The 21,486-nt window shown below is 38.2% G+C and overlaps 1 protein-coding gene across 1 annotated transcript in view; it reads right to left on the bottom strand.

The window, feature by feature from the left end:
* Nucleotides 1-1,632: 1,632 nt before the first annotated feature.
* Oat (Ornithine aminotransferase precursor) overlaps nucleotides 1,633-21,486 on the bottom strand; it is a 164,886-nt gene continuing 145,032 nt past the window's right edge. The window contains exon 5 of the mRNA XM_090374218.1: nucleotides 1,633-1,809. Coding sequence (XP_090230344.1) covers nucleotides 1,633-1,809 — 177 coding nt within the window. The remainder of the gene's footprint in view (nucleotides 1,810-21,486) is intronic.

The following is a 21,486-nucleotide window of genomic DNA, read 5'->3' as shown; positions in this document are numbered from 1 at the left end:
TAATCAATGGACACTGCCCATCGTGGACTAATGTTATTAGAGTCCCTCAGGGTTCAGTGTTGGGTCCATTATTGTTTTCTGTATTTATAAATGATATTGATGATGGTATATCAAGCTTAATATCCAGGTTTGCAGATGATACAAAGGTTGGCAGGGTTGTTAAGGACGCTACTGATGCTATGCTGCTGCAACAGGATCTGGAAAGGTTGAGCAGATGGGCTGAGAGGTGGCAAATGAAGTTTAACATTGACAAATGTAAAGTACTACATATGGGAAACAGCAATTCCAGAGCAACGTATCATCTCTGTGGTACTACACTGACAGTGGTAGAGAATGAAAAGGACCTGGGAGTAATTGTGCAGGCAGATATGAAGTTCTCTGAGCAGTGCAGACGGGCTGCAAGAGTAGCTCATGGTGTCTTGTCAATGATATACAGGAATTTTTCTAGCAGGGATAAGGAGGTAATTATTCCCTTGTATAAGGCAATGGTCAGGCCACCTTGAGTACTGTACACAGGTCTGGAGGCCTCATTTTAAGAAGGATGTAGAGCTGCTGGAACGAGTACAGAGAAGGGCAACAAGATTAGTGAATGGAACAAAGGGTTGCTCTTACGAAGAAAGGCTTAAGTTTTGCAAATTACAGTGTCTGGAGACTAGCCACCGGCGAGGTGATCTGATAGAGGTGTATAAAGCCTTGAATGGTTTGAGCATGCTCAATGCCGATGGGATTCTTCCTCTTGCTCAGAATAATCACCTGAGAGGGCATAAATTCAGATTGAGGAAAGACAGATGTAGGATAGATGTGCGGAAATTTGCCTTTAGCCAGTGGGTAGTTGGTTGGTGAAACAGACTTCCATCCCTTGTTGTGGAAGTTGATAGCCTAAATAAATTTAAGGCTCAGCTGGACATGTATTTCGAATGAACAGAGGGGTGAAATGGAAGCGGTTTTTTTTTTTTTTTTTTTTTGGCTGATGCTGTAAGCTTGCTTTCTTGCATCATATGCCTCTACTAATGCTAATAATACAGTACAGAACTGTATTATTATAATAAGTAAATCGTTATATAAAACTGTTATAACAGAAGCTGTGATATATCAGGCCCCCCTCCAACATTACTATTTCCATCTGTCATTCAATTTTGTGAATTTAGTTTTCATTCTCACAATCACTTTATTGCCTAATTCAATATTCTAAATTATTTTCATTTACCCCAATCCCCTTTATCCTCATCACCAAATTTTTATTTTGCACCCAATATCGTCATTAACACCCTTATCTACTTCATTCAGTTCTTGAATTATTATTTCCCAGTCACATTTCCTATAATCTCTACTTCCAACTTTGCTTTGCTGCAATAACCTCTTACCTGCTTTATTCAATTTCTTTAATTTTTATTTTCACCCCAGCTGCTTATTCCCCAGACTCGTTACCAATGAACTTATATTTTATGGATAGAAAGAGAGATTTTATATAAAGGGTTTTCTTAAATTAGATTTTAAACCAAAACAGAAATAACAATATGAAAAGCACACAGAATGGGACTGTAAACATTTTCAGCAGTTTGAATCTATGATGAACAGGATATGGTAATGGAAAGAAATAAAAATGTATTAGTGGCAAATGGTTACCAGCTTTTACCTGCCAGTCCTGCAGAGGCCAGTTTGTACTTCATCAGCAATCCACAATACATTATATTTAGAACACAGTCTTTGAACTTCTTTTAAATAACCATGGCTTGGTACAACAACACCTGCTTCACCCTGAATAGGTTCCATCATAAATGCGCACACTTTTTTATCTTGTAAAGCAGTCTACAAAACAAACAACAGATTATACTACATTAGATTAGTCAATGAAAATGAAATTAAGTATTTATCATTAAATAAAAATCAAAAAATATATTTAGGTACATGTGTTTCACGGAATAGGGAAACAGAAATCCAAAGAAGAAAAAATTAGTCAAGAAACACTTGTCATGATGAACCAAAGACGACAAATGAAGAGCAAGAAAAACACTGACAGGGAGAAAATTGAGTATACTGAGTTATGCAAAGCCATTAGAAAGAGACTCAGAGAGGACATAAGAAGATTTAACACAAGAAAAGTAGAACAAGCATTAAGGGAAAACAAAGGATTTAAATCAGCAGCCATGAGCAGTAATACAGAAAGACAAATGATACTGAAACTGAAGAATAGCGATGGTGTACTTATAAACAGCAGAGAAGGCATAATTCAAATAGCAGAAGACTACTATAGAGAATTATACAAGGAGCGAGGGAATGATACCAGCAGTGGGGAAGATGGATTGCAAAGTAGCAACACATACGACATACCCGATATTCTTCCTGATGAGGTAGAACATGCATTGAAGAAAATGAAGAATTGGAAAGCCCCGGGGGAAGATGAAGTTACTGTAGAGTTGTTAAAATTGGGAGGAAGAGACATAACACAAAAACTGGCAAGGCTCTTCACAAAGTGCATTAGAAAAGGTGTGATGCCTAAGCAGTGGAATAATGCAATCATAGTTTTGCTGCATAAGAAAGGAGATAAATCAGAAATTGGAAATTATAGACCAATTAGCTTGTTATCCCATATCTACAAGTTGTTCACAAGGGTCATTACTAACAGATTAGAAAGAATACTTGATGAGAATCAACCGAAAGAGCAAGCTGGCTTTAGGACAGGATTCTCAACTATGGATCACCTTCACGTAATATCACAGCTAATGGAGAAAGCAAATGAATATAAAACACCATTATGCCTGGCATTTGTGGATTATGAAAAGGCATTTGACTCCATACAGCATAAGGCAATGTTTCGGGCACTGGAAAGACAAGGCATAGATACTCCATATATTATGATTTTGAAGAAAATATATGAGAGTGCTACATCCTTTATTAGACTAGACAAAGACAGTAGGAAATTTAAAATTGAGAAAGGAGTTCGACAAGGAGACACAATATCTCTGAAGCTGTTTACTGCTGCCCTTGAGGAAGCTTTCAGAAGATTAGACTGGTCGCAGAAAGGAGTCAATGTGAACGGAGAGTACCTAAACCATTTACGATTTGCAGATGACATTGTGGTCATAAGCCACGATCCCAAAGAATTAGAGGAAAATCTTAATCAGTTATGCACAGTTAGTAAGGATTTTGGACTAAAGATGAATATGGCTAAAACAAAAGTAATGATGAACAAGTATGCCACGGAAAGGGAAATAATGATTGAAGGAGCAGTAATTGAAAAGGTGGAGTCATATACTTATCTGGGACAAGTTATTAGCTGTAATAATGATAAATGGCTGGAAGTCAAGAGAAGAATAAATTTTGGATGGATAGCATTCAGGAAATATAGTCACATACTGAAGAGCAATATCCCAGTTTGTCTGAAACGTAAAATAATGAATCAATGTATACTCCCCACCATGACTTATGGAAGTGAAACTTGGGCACTCACCAAAAGAATGGAAGAGAAGCTAAGAACTACACAGCGAAGAATGGAACGAATTATATTGGGAATCACACTGTTAGATAAGAAGAGAAACACATGGATTAGGCAGCAAACTCAAGTAAAGGACATTCTTATCAAAACTAAAGAACTAAAATGGTCTTGGTCAGGACACATAGCTCGAAGACATGACAGATGGACTAAGAAAATAACAGAATGGTACCCAAGAGGAGCTAGAAGAAAACCTGGAAGACAAAGGCGGAGATGGATAGATGAAATTCATGAGTTTTTGAGTAGTAAATGGATGGCCAGTGCTCAAAACAGAAGGAACTGGAAAGTTGCTGGAGAGGCCTTCATCCTGCAGTGGATTGAAAATGGCTGATGATGATGATGTTTCACGGAATGACAACAGTATATGTGGAAGTCTAATGGAAGATGTAAAGAAGTGATACCTAATACAGAGTAAATTTTAAATATTTATGCTATGTTTAACGTGAAAATAACCTCTTTTCAATTTTATAAAATTAATGTAAGTTTTAAAATTTTTAATAACACGTTTGAAAACAATTTTTAAAAATTTAATTCAATGAAGTAAAATTTTTTGTTTACATTAAATTTAGAGTTCCTAATGTAGTTATCCATAGTAGCATGCAATGCAAGGAAGGAAAGTTATACAGCATTACAAAAAAAAATTTGTTAAATGCACACAATGTGTTTCATTTTAAGAACATATGTTTGAGTTTTTTTTTTTATTAAATTAAATGATATTTTTTTTTTTCTGTGTAAAATAAATATATTTTATCTCCTTATCAATTAATTATTAAGATATAATTATGTGCCTCCATAGCCAGGTGGGCAGGAGCAGCAATACGTAGCACACGCTTCTTGATTAGACCGGGGTTTGAGCCCGTGACCACCAAATACAGAGAATGCGGAAAGGTCAGGAAATGACCACCACATATCCCTGGAGCAACATGGCCTTAGTTGCTAATGCTCCTAAAAACCAAATAACAACAAGATATAATTATGCTGCAGTACAGAAAACTTTTAAACTTTATAGAACACTTAATAACACTCTATAGTATTATGTTCTCTAAACTTAGCTGCTCGGTTTAATTACAAGTATGGTTTTTACCTAAAATATAAATATCCAGCATGCTGAGGAAGCCCCCCCCCCCCTAGGTGGGCAGGGACGTTGCCCAGAAAATAATTTAGAAAATCATGGTATCAAATACACCAAATTTTCGAAATTGGGGATTTTTGAAGTCTTAAAACAGTTTTCAATGATTTTTTCCTGAGATTTAACAAAACTAATTTAATAGGTATTATTTATTTATTTATTCAAAATATTTTTATAAAGATTTCCATAGTAAACACATGTTATCATATTTCTTGTGATTTCTTTTTTTTTTTTTTTTTTTTTTTTGCTGTTTGTGTCTATGGCCCTGAATAAGCCACAGTTTTAATAAGAATTTTAATTATTAATTAAGCATTGTGATTAGAGAACCTCAATAGATGAGTCTAAAAGTTTTTTTTTTTTTTTTTTTTTTAAGCTGTGCATCTAGCTTTACTCTCTGCTGATGCACAACATACTAATGGCATTAGTAATAATAAATAATTTTTTTTTGTTTTAAATACATGATTTTTTATTTTTATTTCTTATTAACTTCCTGAATGCCAGCAAATCCAGCATGTTCTGGCAGAAAAAAGTCCTGATTACAAGTATACATTTATTATTCTCCTGCTATATACTTTTTTTTTTACATATACACCGACGAGCCAAAACATTATGACCACCTACCTAATATGATGTTGGTCCTCCATGTGCAGCCAAAACAGCTCGTACCTGGCAAGGCATGGACGCTACAAGATTTCTAAATGTGTCTTGTGGTATTTAGTACCAACATGTAACCAGCAGATCCTTTAACTCCTGTAAGGTCCATGGTTGAGATGCAGCAGATCAGAGTTGCTATTCAAACACAAACCACAGATGCTTGATGGGATTGATGTCTGGGGAATTTGGAGGCCAGGGCAATACCTGGAAGTCTTCCTCATGTTCCACAAACCAGTTTGGAACAATCCGGGCAGTGTGGCATGGCACATATCCTGCTGAAAGATAGCACTGCCAGAGGGGAAGACTTTTGCCACGAAAGAATGTACCTGATCAGCAATGATGTTTAGATAGGTGGTAGACATCAGAGTGCCCGGCACATGGATGACTGGACCCAGGGTATCCCAGCAGAACATCACCCATGACAAGTATGACACTGCCGCCACCAGCTTGTTTCCATCCCACGGTGCACCCCAGGCACCATCACTTCCCCAGGTAAAAGATGCACATGTACCTGGCCGTCCACATTGTGCAACAAGTGCAACGTGATTCATCGGACCAGACAACCTTTTCCAATCACTTAAGGTCCAATTTTGATGCTCGCGTGCCCATTGTAGGCACTATTGCCGGTGAACCGTGGTTATCAAGGGCACTCAGAACGGCCAGCAGCTACGCAGCTCCATTTTCAGCAGGGTTCAATGTGCTGTGTGTTGTGACACATTACTCCCATCACCAGCATTCCAATTACCGGCGAGTTGTGCCAGAGTTGCCCTTCTGTTGCCGTGTGCCGTCCAGGAGAGCCTTCGCTCACCTCGAGCATCAAGGACCGTGATTGTCCAATACCTGGCTGGCGGTTTGTGGATTTTCCCTCCTGGGATCACTTTCAGTAGGTACTAACCACGGCTGACTGTGAGCACCCCACCAGCCATGCCGCTTCGGATATGATCTGACCCAGTCGTCTGGCCATTACAATTTGGCCTTTGTCAAACTCGCTTAAGTCAGCTGCCTTTCCTATCTGAGGAACAAGAGTAACACTGATTAACAGAGCTCAGTATCAGGTATTTTTTATACCATGTCCCGACCCGTGCTGTAGTTCACCTGCAACTGCTTTGATTTGCATAATGACTCGCTGGTCATAATGTTTTGGCTCATCAGTGTATATCTCTTCACAGCAACAACATTTATAAGTCTTAGAAAACAGGCCTCAAGCTTCAGGTTACATAATCACTATGTATTTCTATCACGACTGATAAACTGATTTAAATAACTTTATTAAAACAAATAAAATATACATAAAACTGATGTAAAATAAAAGCGGTAATATATAAGTAAAATAGTAAAACAGTAGCTTTCAGGAAGAGGTGTCCCTTCTTCAGGTGAACAGTGAATGGTGTGCATATATACGTTATATAGAATAATAATATAAGTCAACTGGGCATTTATGAATCATACGTCTGGTACAGGTAAAGCAAGACTATATACTCGTGACGAATAGTGTGTGTATGTATGTTAAATGGAATAAAATAAAAGAAGAGTCATTGAGCATGATCAAGTGTCTGGTGCCAGTAATGCAAAGCCACGTACACGAGACGAACGCCAGCATTCATTGCACTGTGAAATGACAGATTCCATAATTGGGTGTATATGTACTCACTTATTACGGTTCAAGACACTATTATAATTGTAATTCTTATATATTAGTGCTTTTATTTTGTATCAGTTTTGTGTATATTTTATTTGTTTTAATCAAGTTATTTAAATAAGTTTGTCGGTCATGACAGAAATGCATAATGATTCTTAAGCCTTACACAATAGCACAAACATGAAGCATGCACAGACTGTCTAAAACTAACAATACTGCATTAAAACTGCATTTGATCTATGAATTTATTTTTTACATAAAAAAAAATAATACTATCCCGATTTTTATTTATCCAATTTTAATGAAATTTAGAAGGGATTCAAACAAATACTTATAAAAGGGCCAAATATAAAATTTCATGAAAATCCCCCCACTGAGAGTGGAGTTGTTACATGCAGATGCAGACATTACAAAGACAATTAGGGCATATGTATACATAGTGCATTTAAAAAGTTCCTGGAATCACATGCCAAGATTTAAATGGTTTGTGCTACAGTCATAAGTTTCATGGAGCATTGACAATGAACTTGGTGTGCATGCGTGCCAAGTGGGAACTGACTCGACCAACTCACTTGTGTCACTGCTGACTGATTGCACCATGTAGCAGGTTATTATTATTATTAGCCATATGGTGCAAGGAAGCCTGAGGCTTATGCTGCACCAGGCAAAAAAAAATTTCAGTTACCCTGAGGTAGAGAGAGAGAAGTAGAAAAGAATCACCAAGAAAGAGAAGAATGATGATAACTAGCTCAGGAGCCTGGGTATGCCAAGCCTATACTCACCACATGTGAGCCCCTGGGAGTAGTTTGAACAGCATGCTAACATCAAGTTCTTTAAACTTGGGAAAAGTGCTACAGAGATGTTGCAAGCATTACAGAAAGTTTACGGAGATGATGCGTCGAAGGAAATAGCAGTGGTTTAATAAATTTAAAAATGGACAGGAAACACAGGACACCCTTTGACATCATGAAATGAAGAAAATGTCATGAAAGTGAAGTAACTCAGGCAAAATGATAGACAAATGACTGTTGTTGAGATTGCTCATGAAGTTGTACTGTATGCAAGCTCAGTAAACCCAATTATGATGCAAGGTTTAGGGATGCATTGCATTTTTTTTTTTTTTTTTTGGTTTTTAGGAGCATTAGCAACTAAGGCCATGTTGCTCCGGGATACGCGGTGGTCATTCCCTGACCTTTCCGCATACTCCGTATTTGGTGGTGACGGGCTCGAACCCCGGTCTAATCAAGAAGCTTGTGCTACACACTGCTGCTCCTTCCCACCTGGCTACGGAGGCGCCTGATGCATTGCATGTGTGCAAAGATTGTTTCTATTTTGATGTTGGATGATCGAATGGACTGCAGGAAAGCCATTGCAGGTGATTTGTTAGAAAAATCTATGCAGAATCCAAGATGGCTAAGAAAAGTGGTCACTGGGGATGAGTGTTGGATGTTTGCTTATGACCAAGGTGGAATCATCCAAATGTCCCCACTGCCCAAGAAGTCTCGCGTAACTAATGTCAAAGTCATGCTGATAATTTTTTTCGACAATGGAGGCATATTGCACCATGAATTTGTGATTTGGGGAGAAGCAATCTTCCTTTATAGGTATTTCTCAAAAATTACAAACTGCAGAATTTCATCCCATCTCACAAATGGCTGATTCAGAAGCCACAAGCCCTATCGCTGAACTTACCCTGCGAAAGGCTGGTAACCTATCCAGAGGAAATTATAACTCACTTTAAATGCTCACAAGATGAAAAAATAGGATGATGTCTTAATGGAACTAACTTGGACTTTGGAAAAGGTTCACTCTCTCTGAAACACTAAAATTGGCAACTTGGAATATATAGGATTACCCATAAAATTTAAGAATTAAATGCAAAACTTAAAACTAGAAATACAGATAATATGCAATAACTGAAACAAAAAAGAAAATGAAAGGATCTCAAATTTTCAAAGACTATACCACGATATATTCTGTGGTCTCTAAGGACAATTTGGCTAATCCAATGCAGCAGTACTGATAAAGAAATAGTGGAAAAATAAAATACCTAGATTTCAGACAGAACTGCCAAAGTCAGAATAAAATTAATTAATAAAATTTTCACCATTTTTCAGTACATATACGCTTCATTTCAGGGAAAGATCAGTACATGAGAATTTTATGAAATGCTTCAAGATTATACAGAAAACAAACAAAAGAGATTATTATCTTAATGGGAAGTGTTAATGCAAAAGTTAGAAATCAGCCAGTCATGGGATGTATTGGATTAGAGGGAGATCTAGTCATCAACAGTAATAGAGCATTACCAAAAGGTTTCTTTGTCTTCAATAACATAAAATTGCCAATACTTTTTTCAGGCATAAGATATCCACAAGTACACGTGGGAAGCAAGAGGAATTAAAGCAACAATTGATTATATCATCATCATCTTTAAATATCTTAAAAATAATATCAGAAACCAGTGGCATATCCAGGTATCATCGTAAGGGGGGGGGCATGACAACCAGGCTTTTGAGTTTTTTTTTCTTAGAAAGCCTCCTGTGTCCTTTTTCTTTAATGTCAAATTGTTGGTTAAGGGGGTTTATGCTCCCTCGGCCCACACCTGAATATGCCCCTGTGAGAAATACATTAATATTTAGGGGAAGTGACATAGACAGTGATCACAGGCTAGTAGAGGGCACATTTAAATTTATGAAAATATATACCCACAACAAAAAGAAAAAAGATTACTTCAAAATAAATAGAGAGAGCTTAAAATTTGTCTTCTAGAAGAAAGAAGTATTAGAAATCTATATTAAAACAGAATAAAAGAAAAAAATTAAAGCAGCCACAAGTAATATAAAAATTGATTGGAAAAGACTGAAGAGCACATTCTAAATGCAGCCAAAGAATCCTTGGGATTTCAATCATGTAAAAATAGAAAATGGCATAGAACCTGAACAGATAATCTCAAATTGTTAATTGACAGAAAAAACAATTAGAGTATACACCAGCAATAGTGATCACTGGTTATTAGAATCAGCAGCTTTATAGAATCAAATTTCAAAGAACCAATTCAAATCACTAAAAGGCACTACACTTTCATCATTTATTAGAATCACATCTTCGGTTATAAGAACCAATTTGGAATGCATCTCTGATATTTTTCTAAAGCACATTTCTGGAGGTAATAAACACAATTAGCAGTTTTCGGTTTATTGGGCTTTTTTTGTTTGTACAATCTGTTATAAAAGGGTAGCAACTCAATCTTATTGCATTTGCGAGAATACGATAGCTGTAATGCTGTGCTTTTATGTTATTAGGGTGAAAAGTGTTTCCCCTTCACTGAAATCTTTAATCATACAAAAAACAAATTTTCAGAATCTGCTCTTTGTTTCCATATCTAAACTTGGCAAACTTTTTACTCCATAAAAAATTGCACATGTCATGGTTAGTTCCAATTTGTGTGTGCTGTGTGCTTTGTTATTGATTGACGCTTATCTTTTATTTTCTGTGTTTTAAATTTTACTACCCAAAAAAAAAAAATGTCTGAACAGAAAGGGAATGAATTTGAGTATCTGGAATGAAGTTTCCGAAACCTGCATTATCAACCGATTCAAAAAATGTGGATTAATTATTCACAATGGTCAACTAAGTCATGATACTGATCGTGTTAAGTTAAAAAACCTGAAGACATCGGCGAACAGGAGTTTAACTATTGGCTGTGGACATAGATGGTGATCTACAAGTTACTACGGCTTTAACAGATGAAGGAATTGCCCAAGAATTACTGATAATTTTGCCAAGAAGGAAAAATGAGGATGAACCTGAACAAATTCCAGTTAAAAAAACAGCAAAATTGTGATGCTATAGCTGTCCTGAGGAGAGTGTTGGAAGAAACTGTTGCAAGTGATCATGAATATAGACTGTTATACAATATTGAAAAATCTATAAATAGAATTTGTAGTGAAAATTTAAAGCAATCTAAAATAAGTGACTACTGTATTTTAAATTATAATCATTTTTTATTTTAGTTATTTTGGTTTTTATTTAGGAGCATTAGCAACTAAGGCCATATTGCTCCAGGAATATGCAGTGGTCATTCCCTGACCTTTCCGCATCCTCCATATTTCGTGGTGACAGGCTCAAACCCAGGTCTAATCAAGAAGCGTGTGCTACGCACTGCTGCTCCTTCCCACCTGGCTACGGAGGTGCCAATTATAATCATATTGCAAAGTGTTATGTTTAATTAATATGTACATTAATTAAGCTATGTACATAAGTATACATTTATTTTTATTTTGCTAACCTGTAGATAATATTCATCTGATTTTCATGTATCATTTAATTGCTAAACTTTTGGTATTAAAGTGTAATTTCATGCTTTATCTTTATTTTTATAGCCCGTGGATAACATTCATCAATTTTCACTTATAATAATCACCATTTATTAGAATCGAAATTCAATTTGCAAATGTGATCACTATAACCAGTGCTTACTGTATATAGAATTTCTCTACAGAGTAAAAATACAGATTATATAGAATGTAAGAAACTACATGCCCAAGTCAGAGTATTTTCATGAAAAATTTGTAGAGAAGACTACAGCAAATATGTAAAATCATTGGAACATGTTATGAAGAGGTTTGAAAGTATTCAAAAAGAAGAGGCTTGAAAGTATTCAAAAACTATCAATCAACAGAAACTGATGAATTAAGAATAAACTCAATCCTAAAAGAAGATTGGATAAAATATTACAGATTACTGTGGAATAAGAAACACCAAAAATAAATGATAATGTTAACAGGAAAATGAAACTGGGAATTATAGAAGAAATAACCTCAGAAGATCTGGAAGAAGCATTTAAAACATCAAGAAATAGGAAAAGTCCAAATGTATAGATTATATATTATTGAGTTATTTAAATCTGGTGGCTATTGTTTAAAAAACTATGACAAAAAGAGAATTTAATTTGCCCACTTTCCTTCAATTTATTGACTAGGAAAAAGCATATGACAACCTAGATCATAAAAACTTTGGAAAATCCTTCTACAAAACAATATACCAACATAACTAATAAAAGCAATAAAAATCTTATACAAAAATACAAAAGTAGTTCATTAAATTCACAGATAATCAATTTTCACAGCCTTTTTCAACAGTAGACAGGGCTGTGGCCTCATTCTCTCCCTCCTGTGCTCTTTAAAACTTATATAAAAAAATTCCTAAAAAGAATGGAATCCTATTAACAAAAGACTTAAAATTAAATGCTATTTTGTATGTAGAGGACTAAGTTTTAATTGCTACACAGAAGATGAACTTCAAACTGCAGAGAATCACTTGAAAAAATACCTAAGAAATATAAAATGAAAATATTTAAGCCAAAGACAAAAGCAATGGGGGCATTCGGAAACAATATTCAAAGAGAAAAGAACTTGATAGAAAAATAATAATAGAGTAAATTTTAGAATTTAAGTACCTTGGAAACAGTATCATACCAAAAGAGTGATTCAGAATTCAAAATGAAAACCTATAACAGAATTATCAAACTACACTTCAGATAATCAGACAACTTCAGAAAACAAATGACTAGACAAAACCAGCTAATGCGGCACAACTTCACATCAAAAGCAGCTCTTAAACATGGAAGTGAAAAGTGTTTTCTTATGGATGTGGTTTCTCTTTAATCTGGAAAAGTTGTTAATTTGTGTCTGCCAGATTTTATGCTATTATCTTTAAAAGTTTTTTGTTTTATTATTTGATAATCTGTGTATGGTATCAATAATTCAGCTGTATTTGAGGAGGTTGTATGTTTGGTGGCTTCATCTTCCAGTTCATTCACTGGGATACCTGAATGTCCAAGGATCCAACGTGAGTAACTGGTTCTTGGTTTGTAGTCCCATAAATGGAATACATTTGTTTCAATACTGGATGATGTCTAACAGAAGAGCTACTTTTTAGGGCAGATATTGCACTCAGAGTGTGTATATTAAGCTCTACAAGATGGACAAATTTTCAACAAGTTCAAGTGTTAGTATAATTCAGCAATGTAAATACTACACTCAATCAGAAAGGAGACAGCAATGTGTGATGTATGAAATGCTGCTGCACCCACAGCAGCATCTGTTTTCGAGCCATCAGTATAAATTTAATAATACTGTGAACTACCTATGCAATGAGCTATAATTGCTGGATGTTGCAAGTAGCTAGTGAATTTTTTCTCCAACATTCAAAGCAGTCATCCCAACATGGAAGACATTCATGAGCCACAATGGAGGATTAAGTTGTTCTGATTCCTGGTAGATATTGTTAAGATATGCATTCCAACCATTCATTAGATCTCATAATCTGATTCCAGCAGGTTTATTTTCATTAGATCTGGTCTCATAAAATTACGTCAGCAGAGAGTCAAAGAAGAATTTCAGAATTATTATTATTAATATCCATATGATGAAAGGAAGCCTTAGGCTTATGCTGCACCAGGAAAAAAAAAAAGGTTCCAGAGTAACCTGAGAGAGAGAGAGTCAAAAGTAGAAAGGAATCACCAAGAAAGAGAAGAATGATGATATCCAGCTCAGGACCCTGGTTGTGCCAAGCCCATACTCACCAGATGTGCCAAGCCCATGCTCACCAGAAAGGAGCAGGGATGCAAGAATATTTGCTGATGTTATCGAGGCAGTGTTAGGTGGGTCTGAAAACTGACAGCTTGGGGGGGGGAGTACAGGGACTAATAGATTAACAGTAGCCACTGGCAGAGGTGAAAGTGATTCTTGCATTGTTTCCTTTGGAATGAGCAGCTGTTGTTTGTTTTGTTTGTTATTTGGTTTTTAGGAGCATTAGCAACTAAGGCCATATTGCTCCGGGATATGCGGTGGTCATTCCCTGACCTTTCCGCATCCTCCGTATTTGGTGGTGACGGGCTCGAACCCCGGTCTAATCAAGAAGCGTGTGCTACGTACTCCTGCTGCTGCTCCTTCCCACCTGGCTACGGAGGCACCTTTGGAATGAGCAGCAGCCTGGAAAACAAGATGCAGGGTATTTCAAAGACTGCTGGGAGTCATTGCGGTACAAGTAAACACATGGGTTGTGTTCGGATAGCATTAGCATTAATAGCATTAGCAAGGGCACATGATACGAGAAAGCAAGCTTATATAGCATCAGCCGAAAAAAAAAAAAAAAAACACCCCTTTCTTATTTCGCCCATCCACTCACTCCAAATGTTTATCTACTTCTGCTTGAATCTGTTTAAGCCAGAAATAGTCAGGTTTCAAGTCAGAAAATAGTCAGAAAAGTGGCAGCTGTATTGTAATGCATCAAAATGCATGGACTTACACTTGGGGAATAGTATCATCATCATCAGCCATTTCCAATCCACTGCAGGATGAAGGCCTCTCCAGCAACTTTCCAGTTCCTTCTGTTTTGTGTTTATGCTCTTCTTGGGTACCATTCTGTTATTTTTTAGTCCATCTGTTGTCATGTCTTTGAGCTATGTTTCTGCCCAAATCCATTTCAGTTCTTTAGTTTTGATAAGAACATCATTTACTTGTGCTTGCTGCCTAATTTTAATATCCTATACTCGGATTTTACGAAAGCTTTCGACACTGTTGCACATGGAAGACTACTGCACAACTTGCAGCAGCGGCATTAAGGGCAAGTTGCTGCTATGGATAAAAGGATGGTTGAGTGGGAGAAGACAGAGAGTGGCAATCACTCTCTGCTAAGAATAGGAACAGGTGCATGTATACTTGCATGTACACCAATGCAAGGAGTTTGGTAAATAAATTTGATGAATTTGAGGTATTGCTCAAAACATCAAAGGCAGATATTGTTGGGATATCACAGAGACATGGTGTCACACAGATATAAGGAATACAGAACTGGAATTTGGGGAGTACAATGTATACAGAAAGGATAGACAGAATAGGAAGGGTTATGCTATTAGTTAAGAAAAACAAAATCCAAGGAAGTAAAGCCAGTCGACATCGCTGGACAGTGCAGTGTCGAGTCAGTTTGGTATGACATAAGCATTGGTAGATCACAATTGAGAGTAGGAGTGTGTTATAGGCCTAATGACGCTGATGAGTATAATAAGAAACTGTACAGGGAAATAGAGTGGGCCATTAATTCAGGGAGTCTTATAATGGGGGATTTTAATTTCCCAGATATTGACTGGAATTTGTGGGTTGGTCCCTCACACACTAGCAAGGCTTTTGTGAATTTATTGGATGATTGTTTTCTACATCAGCTTGTTCGGGAGGCAACTAGAGGGAGTAATACTCTTGATCTGATTATCAGTAGTGATTCTTCATGCATTAAGAATCTGCAGAGAAAGGAACCACTAGGTGGCAGTGATCACAGTGTGCTGATGAACAGGGATTTACTCAAAGAGGTAACTACCATCAGGGGAAGAGGGAAGGGTTTTTGCTTTCGTAAAGGCGACTACGGTGGTCTGAGACAGTATTTAAATTCTATATGGGGGGACCAACTGATAATGTTACCAACAGCAAATTCAAATTGGGGGGCATTCAAAGAATTAATCTTGGAAGCTACTAGGCTTTTCATACCAACTAAGAAATATTGTTCAAGGTTTAGGCCTAAATGGATGTCAGATGAACTAATGAGACATGTGGCAGAGAAGAAAAATGCATGGGATACATCTAAATTAATGGGTGACATGGAAGCCTATGATAGATATAAGCTGGTCTGTCACAAAGGAGATCAGGCAGGCAAAGGCAGATTATGAGAAATCCTTGGCAAAGGATGCAAAGAAAAACAGAAAAGAGTTCTTTATCTATGTAAACTCTAGAAGGGAAGGGATGAATCAGATTGGTCCACTGCATATTGATGGTTCAACTGTTGATGATCCTGCTCAGGTGGCTAACAAACTAAATGAGTATTTTGCATCTACATTCACATATGAGGAGTTATTCAGGGAGGGGAATACCAGAGGTGAATTAAACTCTGGCATTGAGCTAGATGTGTTCTCGGCACACAGGAATCCCTAAAACATTGGATCTTGAACTGTGGATGGACCACATTGCACGTTTCTCGAACAATGTGGCCCCGACATATCCAGGCAACTTACCTGTCAACAACATCCCAATGGATATGCTCGCCACCATTAGCATCACCAGGAAGCAGCTTATAATTGCTATAAATGGATTGCCACCCACCGCAACTGCAGGCCCTGACCTTGTGCCACAATTCATGATCAAGTGTCTCAACACGTTTATCATCGATCCACTACTCTCAGTTTTTAACCGTGTCTTAACGCAGCACTACTTTCCCCCTCTCTGGAACAGATATGCTGTGAGGCCACATCCTAAATGCCAATCTGCATCCCTCATTAAACAGTTCAGGCCAATCTCTCGCTCTTCCAGCCTCTTGAAACTTATGGCGAAGGCATTACTTTCAACCATCACCAATCAAATCATGCCTCACAAATTCACTATGCCATTCCCGGAAGATCCACTGTCACCAATTTAACATCCATAACCAGCACCATTCTCAGTGCACTAGAAGCTAAAGCAGAACTTGCCGTTACGTATGTCGACTTGGAAGCTGCCTTCGACTCAATCAGCATTCTCTCGCTCGTTCACCTCCTAGAAAATTACTTCCATATAAAAGGTGAGCTAGATGTGTGGTTTATCACAACCCTGCTATCAGACAGAATCATTGTTCTTACAGCGGATCAAGATATAATATCAAGAAAAATCACTGCAGGAGTTCCCCAAGGTGGAGTCCTCTCCGGAGCATTATTTACTGCAGTCATTATTCCATTTGTTCAAGAGAAAGAAGACAATTTGTTATGATGACAATATTAAGCTACACACCCAGATTAACCCGGGCGAACATATCTCAAAAATTAATGAAAAGATCAATCGAAAGCTACACAACTATCTCCATCAATTTGGACTACTTATTAGTCCTGCAAAATCAGCCCAAATTGTCTTTTCGTTGAAGCACCAACCTACTGAAGTCCAAGCTTCTCTAGATGGCATTCTCCTTCCAGTGGTAAATACACATACAGACTTGGGAGTAGTTTTCGATTGCAAACTGACCTTCAAGCCCCACATTGACAAGCTCATAACAAAATACTGCAAAATGCGGTGGATTACCAAACAACAACTACTTCACGTTAAGGATCTGGATGTGACTCGGCGGTACGTATACACCTCTATATACTCCATCGTGTTATATGGCTCAGAAATATGGGCATCTGCAGCCCCCACGAATATCAAGCATGTGTACTCCTCCGAATACTGGCTCCTTCGTTGGATCACACATAAACATCATCATCAACCCCAGCAAACAACAACTGCAATGGCCACCACACTGAACTTTGCCCAACTGTCAAATCTTATAATGGAAAGACGCCTCACTATCAAAATGACCACTGGAATAATCTCGGAGCCAAACATATGGGAACTGTGCAGCTGGAGAATCCCTCAACCCGGACTGAGGTCAGCTCCAACACTTATAGCTAACCATAATAGACTAGCCCTTAGTGACCGCTTTCTCCCCAAGCAGATGCTTATCACAGTCCAAGCAATCGAAGGTGACCTCTACAAATTTGTCAAGGATAGCAAATACCGGAGAGAGAGATCCTTGATGACCTAAACTCAACCAGGCAAACTGCACAGTAATGTGGCAGGATAATAAATTTAGAAAGGCTGTCTGTATAATATTGTATATAATGTCAAAAATACTGTATATCTTTATGAACATATTGTGAATAATTTAACTGAAACTTATTATATTTTTGGCCCTGGGGGATGAACCTGAACTTCGATGTGGGCCCCGTCCTCAAGACCTTTGTCCACCAGCCAATGTGAAGCCCCTGGCATTCCTGCTGTGAAGGGTAAATTGTATACATCCTTTTGTACACAATAAAGATTACATTTATTTATTAGATGATTTTGTAATAACTGAGAGCAAAGTGGAGAAGAAATTGTTGAAGATAAACATAAAAAAGGCACCCGGAATGGATGGGATCTATCCAGTTATATTAGAGGCAGCAATGGAAGTAAGCAAACCCTTAGCCATAATTATGAGAGCTTCCTTCGACTGAGGGGAGGTACCCATGGACTGGAGATATGCAAATGTGAACCCAATTCACAAAGGAGGATCAAAGGGTAACACAAGTAATTATAGACCTGTTAGTTTAACTTCTTGTCCAGGGAAATTAATGGAGGCACTGGTTAAAGAAGCACTGCAGGATCATCTAGACAAGACTTCAGTTATAGCTCGGACACAGCGTGGTTTTGTTAAGGGGAAGTCTTGTCTGACCAATTTGATTGGATACTATGATGTGGTTACAAAGGAACTGGATGCAGGGAATAACTTTGATATTATATACTTGGATCTTAGAAAGGCTTTTGATACTGTTGCACATGGAAGACTGCTGCACAAATTGGAGCAGTGTGGCATTGGAGGCAAATTGCTGCTATGCATAAAGGGGTGGTTGAGGGGGACAAGACAGAGTGGTAATCAATGGACACTGCTCTTCGTGGACTAATGTTATTGGTGGAATCCCTCAGGGTTCAGTGTTGGGTCCATTGTTGTTTTGTATTTATAAATGATATTGATGATGGTATATCAGGTTTAATGTCCAAGTTTGCAGATGATACAAAGGTTGGCAGGGTTGTTAAGGACACTAATGATAGTACGCTGCTGCAACAGGATCTAGAAAAGTTGAGCAGATGGGCTGAGAGGTGGCAACTGAAGTTTAACATTGACAAATGTAAAGTACTACATATGGGATGTAGTAACCACAGAGTAATGTATCAACTCTGTGGTACTACACTGACAGTGGTAGAGAGTGAAAAGTACCTGGGGGTAATTGTGCAGGCAGATATGAAATTTTCTGAGCAGTGCATATGGTCTGCAAGAGTAGCTCATGGTGTCTTGTCAATGATATACAGGAATATTTCTAGCAGGGATAAGGAGGTGATTATCCCCTTGTATAAGGCAATGGTCAGGCCACACCTTGAGTACTGAATATAGGTCTGGAGGCCTGATTTTAAGAAGGATGCAGAGCTGCTGGAACGAGTTCATAGAAGGGCAACAAGATTAGTGAATGGAACAAAGGGTTGCTCTTACGAAGAAAGGCTTGAGTTTTGTAGATTACATTGTCTGGAGACTAGGCACCTGCGAGGTGATCTGATTGAGGTGTATAAAGCCTTGAATGGTTTGAGTATGCTCAATGCTGATGGGATTCTTCTTCTTGCTCAGAATAATCACCTGAGAGGGCATAAATATGTGGAAGTTTGCCTTCAGCCAGTGGGTAGTTGATTGGTGGAACAGACTTCCACCCACTGATGAAGGGCCAACAAGCCTTGAAATGGATGGTTGGTTGGTTGGTTGATAGGGTTTTATTGGCGCATCAGCAACTAAGGCTATAATGCACCAAAAACTTGTTATAAAAAGTAAAACTTTCAGTGACCTAAAGAATTAGGTCGCTAAGTCCGGGTAAAAAAACAAGTATAAATTGTAAAAGACAAATATCAGTAAATAACAATAAGATTTTTTTTAAATGTTAGTAAAAAGGTTTACTGATTTTAGAAAACTAAAAATAGCAGACACATGGTCATTGTCAGATAAAATTTGACTGAGTGTATACGGCTCAGTCAGATGATTAAAAGCGGTAAAACGAGCATTTCTAAAACTGGTACAATCACATAAAATATGTTCAACGGATAAAATGGTGTCGCACTGCTTGCACATAGAACAGTCATCTGCCCTCAGCAGAAAAGAATGTGTAAGATAACTGTGTCCTATGCGGAGACGAGCTAGAACAACTTCCTCCTTACGATTCCTGCGGAGACGAGCTAGAACAACTTGCTCCTTACGATTCCTGCGCAGACTAGACTGCCACGGTTCAATTACAGGCTTTATACGATATAATTTATTCGCAGTCTGTCTATTCCACGAATCCTGCCATTGGGAATGTATCTTTTGATGTACTATTTGCCTGTAGTCTGTATAGGGGACTAACAGGCAGCGGTTATTATTGGGAATTGCTGATTTGGCTGCGACGTCAGCCAAATCATTTCCAATAATTCCCAATGTGGCTGGGAATCCAGCAGAAGCAGATATCATATTCACGTTCATGGAGAACGTGAATCTTCTGCTGAATGCTAGACAGAACTGGATGAGGATTATATCTCACAGATATTAAAGCCTGTAACATGCTAAGAGAGTCGGAATATAAAATGAACCGTTGGTATTGGCATTTACTAATGTGATCCAAGGCTAACTCTACAGCGTGCAGCTCTGCAGTAAATATGCTGCATTCAGAGGGAATCTGCTCTGATATAGTGCTGTCTGTAAAGACAGCAGCAGATCCCACATATGATTCTGACTTCGAACCGTCTGTGTAGAGTGGCGCGAAGTCGGAATATTCAGTTCGGTGTGCTGAATGAAGCTGCAGGTAGACACATGATGGAGTGCCCGACTTTCCCCAGTTTCTAAGCGACAAGTCGCATGCCGGGACACGAGCATGCCAGGGTGGAAAGGGTTGCTTTGATGTTTGGGCAACCTTGTCTACCTTGATATTAAGTTCTTTGAGTAGCTCTTGGAAATGAATACCAAAAGGACGATTGGCAGTCTTACGTGTATTGTATAAATTTTCCCATCGTGGCTCAAAAATGAATGGCCACGTAGGATGGTCTGGCAGGGATTTCAGTTTTAAAGCATACTTTAAAGACAACTGCTTACATCGAAGCGATAACGGTGGTTCGTTTGCTTCGACGTATAAGCTCTGGACAGGAGATGTGCGATATGCTCCAGTAGCAATACGTAGGGCCTGATGATGGACGGGGTCCAGCCATCGAAGGACACTGTCTCTGGCTGAGGAATATACCTGGGACCCATAATCTAGTTTGGATCGCACAAGTGCACGGTAAAGCCAAAGAAGGGTCCATCGGTCTGCTCCCCAAGATGTAGAGGAGAGCGAGCGGAGAATATTAAGCCCACATGTGCACTTTGTGCGGAGTTGACGAATATGATCTAAAAAGGTCAGTTTTTTTATCGAATATGAGTCCCAAGAATTTTGTGTTCGCTGCTACTGGAATAGCATTTTGTCCAAGCCTTAATTCAGGTTCAGGATGAAGATTACGCTTGCGACAAAAGTGTACGCAAACGGTCTTCTCCGGCGAGAACCTGAAGCCATTAGCAAGTGCCCAGGAATTCAGACTATCAATGGCTTTCTGCAGTTGTCTTTCAATAACCCTCATGTTGCACGACTGGCAAAAAATGCTAAAGTCATCAACATAGAGGGCACTGTGTACAGTTGGAGGAAGTTGTTCTGTGATGGAATTTATTTTGATGGAAAAAAGCGTGACACTTAATACTGATCACAAGGATCAGTATTAAGTGTCACGCTTAATCCTACTGATCCTGACACTTAATACTGATACTCCCTCCTCTTGGCTAAAGGAGCGAGAGAGTGAGGATCCCACACGAACTTGGAACGATCGATTGGCTAAAAGGTTTTGAATAAAAAAGGGCAGATGCCCTCCTAGGCCTAGGCTATGTAAATCTTTTAAAATGCCAAATCTCCAAGTTGTGTCATACGCTTTCTCCATG

The sequence above is a fragment of the Mastigoproctus giganteus genome, chromosome 5, assembly GCF_048544385.1.
Source record: "Mastigoproctus giganteus isolate SK-2022 chromosome 5, ASM4854438v1, whole genome shotgun sequence".
In the NCBI taxonomy this organism is placed as follows: Eukaryota; Metazoa; Arthropoda; class Arachnida; order Uropygi; family Thelyphonidae; genus Mastigoproctus; species Mastigoproctus giganteus.
The sequence above is the reverse complement of the archived record's forward strand: the minus strand, read 5'-3'. Positions and strand labels throughout refer to the sequence as shown.